The sequence below is a fragment of the Onychostoma macrolepis genome, chromosome 03, assembly GCF_012432095.1.
Source record: "Onychostoma macrolepis isolate SWU-2019 chromosome 03, ASM1243209v1, whole genome shotgun sequence".
Lineage (NCBI taxonomy): Eukaryota > Metazoa > Chordata > Actinopteri > Cypriniformes > Cyprinidae > Onychostoma > Onychostoma macrolepis.
This window is the reverse complement of record NC_081157.1, coordinates 29,680,066-29,686,311: the sequence shown is the minus strand read 5'-3', so window position 1 is coordinate 29,686,311 and position 6,246 is coordinate 29,680,066. Positions and strand designations below refer to the sequence as shown.

The window sequence follows — 6,246 nt, the reverse complement described above, 5'->3', positions numbered from 1 at the left end:
ATGATTGTGAGGGACCCCTTTCCTAAAACATAATGGCATATATTTTATACTTTGACATATTTACACTGTATGAGAAAAATATTCAATGTGTGAAATAACAGATAATAGAATAATGAATAGTGAAATAGAATAATGAAATAACTGAATTTTATATTGTCAATGCACTAGAGCCAAAGCAAATGATTAAATATCTAGAAGATATTTTCTTTTCTAACCAATATTAAAATACAATTAGATGCATAACCTGAAATGTTTTTATTTAATTAAATTTTTTATTTTCAATTACAGTAGTGCTTTTCACAACAACAACAATAATAATAAAAAAAACATTTTTCTTAGCAGCTTTATACATTAGCTAATTTTGCCTTAATAGCTTCAAGTTAAAGGCAACGGTGGCAAAAACCTCTTTAAAAAGATACAAATATAAACTAGTATATGCAAATCATAAGGAAAGAGAGATGGCTACTTAGAAATAAATACATATTTTTACAAAACTTGCAAATTTGTTTTCACTTAAACTTGGCTGTCAATAGAAAAATAAAATTAGAAAGCAGAATGAAAGTAAGAAAATTTGCAATTCAGTAAATGTGTTTAAGATCATTGTCTTAAAAATGTTTAATTAATATTATAAAATTAAATTATTAGAATTAAATTACATATTTTGTAAAATCTTTTTTCTGTGGAGCCTTTGTGGGGCCCCCAGTTTGAAAACCCCAGATTTAAAATAAACTACTCTTGCTTTCTGGTGGCAGCCTGAAACAACTCACAGTCCACAACAACACAACTGTTCTATAAGAAAATTTGGTCCTATTTTTACATGCGATTTGTCTATTCAGACCAATGAGTAAAAAAAAATAATAAAAAATACAGCAGCCAGGCAAATTCAGTAGATGAACCTTGGCTTCTTCAGTACACAAAGCAGCGCTGCTCAACTTTCCATTTCCGACAAACAAAGAAGAATCGAAGTCAAAAGTACACATTTTCAAACTGTTCAGACTTTTGTATTCACTATGGTGTTTTTCAAACAACACCAAATACAAGAGTACAGAGACAAAAGTAGTAATTTCATATAACAGCCGTGGCTTTGGGCATGTGACCAAAAGTGTGAATCTCATTGGTTGACCGGTTTTCTTCGCTGTCCAACTGAAAAGAGATTATAACATCTCCCAATAAAAAATTCCATCGCATCAACGGCATACAAATGTTCATTTTGGTATGAACAGCTGTTCATTCAAATTCAAATATTTATCGCACTGAATTTTCGCATGCAAACATTGGTCTTGATGTGAACAGGCCTTAATTGAGCATTTATGCACAATCTGTGTCAGTGATGTCTATACAAAACTGTCCTTTATTTACAGGAAGTCCCACTTTGCATCAAGCAACTTTTATTCATGTACAATATATCCGACGATACAATTTAACTGTGGAAAGTTAGTTATGAACACAAACTATGCTGATGTTGCATCAAATCATCAGAATCACATGCATTTTGACAATACTACAAAGCAAATTATCAGAGATCATTATAAAAAAGAGATCGTTTCATAAAACCTCTATGACTCTCTTTCTTCTGTAGAACACAAACGCTGTGTTTGGGTGAGTGCCCTGCATCCTTTTAGGTACTATGCACCCTGACTACAAGTTCGATAACTCAGGATTGCTTGTAGACACCATCTTCTCTGAGAGGCTTTGGAGAGACACCATTTGGCTGTTGTTGGAACACCAATCAGAAAGAGTGTCCACCGACACCTGGCTCACGGCACCCTGTCGTCGGCCAGATTTTTGCTTTTCGAGAGAAATTAAACTGGACAGTTTAAAAGAACTGGAAGATCGAAGGACGGAAAGCATTCTCTGATGGTACCTGGACCTGACTGCTCTGGCAGAGCGGTACAAATCGCCCAAGAAACAATAGCAGATGGGATTGAGGCTGGAGTTAGTGAGGCCCAGCCACTGCGCGAAAGGACGACTCTGCAGAACCCAATGAGGTGGATGAATCTCGCGGTCAATCAGGATGTCTGCAACGTAAAGCGGGAGCCAGGAGATGGCGAATAAGAGGACCAAAGTGACCACCACCTTGGCGATGTTCTTGCGCATCTTCAGATGTGAAGCATGCATGGCCTGGCTGTGTGGATCGAAATCGTCGAAATTATGAGAAGCCTTCCAGAGCTTCCTTCCTGTCAAAAAGCTGATGATGAGGTTGAAGGTCACGGGGATGCAGTAGAGTGCCACGAAGAGGAGCACGTTGTAGACCTGCTTGAGTCTCGCCTGCGGCCAAAGCTCTCTGCAGATTGGCACGGCAATGTCGATTAAGTGGATCTCGTCCAGCTTGATCATGAAGAGTAAAGGTGCGCAAATGGCCGAGGACAGGATCCAAACGCAAACGATGGTGATGCAGATCTTCTTCTGGGTGAAGTACGAGAGGGAATTGAGCGGGCTGTGAACGCTGTAGTATCGGTTGATGCTGATGACGGTCAGGCTGAGGACACTTGCCGACACAGAGACGGCCTGGATGAAGGGGACGGCCCGACACAGGAGGTCTCCATACACCCATGCGGTGTAAATGGTGTGGCCGAGCGTGATGGGCATGCAGATGCAAACCACCATCAGATCACACACTGCCAAGTTGATGAGTAAACTCCGGGTGGCACTGATGCTCTGCATCCTCTTATTCTTCTGGCAGGTGAGCATTCGAATGGCCATGAGATTTCCAATGAAGCCCACCACAAATGATAATGAATACATCACGGTGAGAGCGATAGTGGTGGGCTCTTTGATTGTCAGCAGCAGCAGTCGCTCCAGCTCTCCACTCTGGTGGAGGAAAACATCATTCCCGAAGTCCTCGGCACCGTGGAAAGAGGCGTTCAATGACAGCAAGGTGTTTGAGAGCAGAAGCTCTTTTTTCAGCAAGCCTGCGGTGAAATTCATATTCCTTTTGTTTCTCGTAATTGTTCGGGGGATATTTGTGATGTTTTGATATGCGGTAGTTAGAATCCAAAGGCTGCTTCAGACATCCTAGAGTCGATTACTAAAGCTCAAGACATCTTCATCTTCAGCCAAAACGAGTAAGGTAATGAAATCCATCATTTAGCCAACTGCCCTCTACGGAAACACGACACACATTAGGAGGGAAATTAAATTACAAGATAACAAGAAATACAAGCAATTGCACTGACTAAACTGTAAGCCTTAAAATACAGTGCCTGATTAATGATAAATATCACAAATAACTTTGTCTTTTACATTATATTACATTTTCATTTTTCTCTACAATCAACTTATTTGTCATCCTAGATTACATTGTGAATTATGCAAACCAAAATAGCCTAAGTCAGCTGCTTAGCAGGATAAATTGTGTGTGATATTGTGTGAAGGTTCTTAAGGGCACCATTTTGCAAAATAACTCTCATTTCAGACAATTTTGAGCTATGTGTTTGTAACCAACAAACAAAACCACTAAGAGAAAACAGGCATTTGTGTTATTGGACTTCAGAAATAATTCAAATGAACTCTCAGGACAGGCTAGAATTGATTAATAATAAATATGACATATATCTCTGTCTTTTAATATTGCATGCTTATTTTTCTTCAAAATCAAGCAAGATTAAACTGTGCCTATACGCAAACTCTCAGGAACGAATGATCTGGAACCACAATAAATCTCTAAATCTAGCTGCTTAAACAGAAGAAATTGCGTGTAAAACACACTGTGTCGAAAATCCAGCAGTTTTTAAGCAAATTTTCCTCTGTCTTCGTAAGTTAAGTCGCTTTCTCTTTATTTACTTATGTCATGCATTAGGGTAATTATTGAATGCACAATACAGCCTAAACGGCATCAAAATGAATGAATTTGAGAAATATTAATACACACCGGCGATATGTGTGCAGTAGCAGGTGCGAGCGCGTCGTGAGCAGTCAGAGGAAGGACTGGGTTCAATGCGCTTCTCCTTCATCTCCAGCTGATGGGAAGAAATGAGCGTCTGTGGATGCGGCGCACACGACTCTCTGCTGGCGGAGCTGCTGTGTGTCTCTGGTGTGATGGGAGCAGTTTTCTCATTCACCTCATCGCTCCGCACACACCGAGGTGTAGCGGCTTTCTAATTAAAGCGGCACTCACCATGTTTTGCTAATTTAAAAAGTTGTACACATAACCAAAGGAACAGAACTTTTAATAGGTTTTTGCATATTCGCATGAGATGAAGACTCTACAAATAAATTTTTGTTAAAGAAAAATCGATGTTGTTGTTGTTTTTTCTACATGGAGCGGGTCGCCACATCATGGGTGCCTCCGTGAGACCACATGACCAGCTGCATTAAATAATAATAATAATTAGTGCTGTCAAAGATTAATCACATCCAAAATAAAAGTTTGTGTTTACATAATATGTGTGTGTACTGTGTATATTTATTATGTATATATAAATACAAACACATGCATGTATATATATGAAAATTGTTATGTTTATATATTTATATATAATATAAAATATAAGAATATAAATATATAAATGTATATACATGTAAATATTGAAATATATATATATTATGTAAAGAAAACTTTTATTTTGGATGCGATTAGTCGCGATTAATCGTTTGACAGCACTAATAATAATATGTTCATCTTAGAACAAAAAGTGTACACATACACACACACACACAATGCCTAAAAACAAAACAAACAAGCACACCAAACAGTTTGATCAATGGAGCTCGAGTCAATAGCGTAGTCCAGAGTGATGGTATTGATCAGCATGTGTGTGATCCACCGGTTCAAACTTAATGAGTATGAGTGGAAAAACAAAAATGTCCACACAAGCAAACCCTGCTTTGAAGACATAAAACAAACTGTGACAACACTCTGCTATTATAAGCCACAGAATGCTGCACCATCAAGCAAATGCAGTCACAGCCTCAGAGACACTGATTTTTACTTCATATTGCGCTGGTAAGGTTTATTTTTTAAAGTTCATTATAGGCACAGCTTGAAGTTGTAACTGCATAAATGCTATCGAAGAAAGTTTACTTTACATAGACATTTACTTTCTCACATTGTGTGGGGTAAGTTGTCACAATGGGAACCTGAAATTAGTCTATTATCAGCTTTTAATGGCTTTTTAGGCTGTAATATTATATGATGTGATGCCCTTATGATGTAATGTACTTTGTCTGAGCTATATTTAGCCTGCCTGTTGCTGTTAGGCTACACATCAGCACTCTCACCAGTCTTTGACGTCATGTGGAGTCTACCAAAAAATGAGAACACACTGCATTATCATTGATTACAGAAAGATTTGTGACCACTTATCACTGTATACAACTGCTTAAAAGTTTGGGGTCAATAAGATTTGTTTCCCTTTTCTTTTATTTAGCAAGGATGCATTCAACTAATCAAAACTGGAAGTAAACACATTTATAATGTTACAAAAGATTTCTATTTTAACTTTTTATTCATCAGTTAAAATCAACACATATTTCAATGTTAATAATAATAAGAAATATTTAGTGAACAGCAAATCAGCATATATTAATCATTTCTGATGAATGGTGACACACGAAGACTGGAGTAATGATGCTGAAAATTTTTTCAATACATTCAAATAAAAAGTTATTTTAAATTTGAATAATATTTCACAATTTTACTGTCTTTTCTGTATTTTTGATCAAATAAATGCAGCTCTGGTGAGCATTAGTGACTTCTTTCAAAAACCTTTCTGACGAAAAAAAAAAAAAAAAAGTACCATCCCTATATTTTGAACAGTAATGTATAAAGTATGTATAAAAAATGATATATTTATTTACTTACTTATATAGAGAGAAAGTTTAGAATATAGTTATTTGTATTCATTATAAGTATGTTTTATATTGGCAAACTTTATTGGTTTAAGTATTAAGAGTTTTATGTCAGTTTCACTAATTATCATGTGTGCTTTGTATCATTTTAAACTTTCATGCTACAGTAAAATGCTTATGTGCAAAGACAAAGTAAAACATATTTTGGGTTCTTTGCGAATACATGATGTCACAGTAGAACAAGACCATTGATGTTCTGTTGTTTTTCAATGAAATGTATATTCATATCTTATGTGTTAATAAAGTATATTCATTTCTGTGAGCATATTTTAGTCTTGATTTCTTAGGATGTTTCATCATAAGCAGACCCAGATGGATCTGCGAATCTATTTTTTGACATTGATTTTGTGGAAAAACACATTCTGAGTCACCCAGATGAGTCCTTGAGGAATCTTT

The 6,246-nt window shown here is 36.5% G+C and overlaps 1 protein-coding gene across 1 annotated transcript; it reads right to left on the bottom strand.

Annotated features, from left to right (window-relative positions):
- Positions 1-392: 392 nt before the first annotated feature.
- LOC131537653 (QRFP-like peptide receptor) lies at positions 393-4,270 on the bottom strand. The gene is made up of 2 exons (XM_058771234.1): positions 3,872-4,270; positions 393-3,102 (listed from the first exon to the last, which is right to left on the bottom strand). Exon 2 carries the CDS (start codon positions 2,926-2,928, stop codon positions 1,639-1,641), a length of 1,290 nt encoding a protein of 429 aa, XP_058627217.1. The 5' UTR covers positions 2,929-3,102; positions 3,872-4,270; the 3' UTR covers positions 393-1,638.
- Between the last annotated feature and the right edge of the window lie 1,976 nt (positions 4,271-6,246).

Excerpts from the sequence above, each read along its gene's own strand:
- LOC131537653 (XM_058771234.1), bottom strand. The coding sequence starts at position 2,928 with ATGAATTTCACCGCAGGCTTGCTGAAAAAAGAGCTTCTGCTCTCAAAC.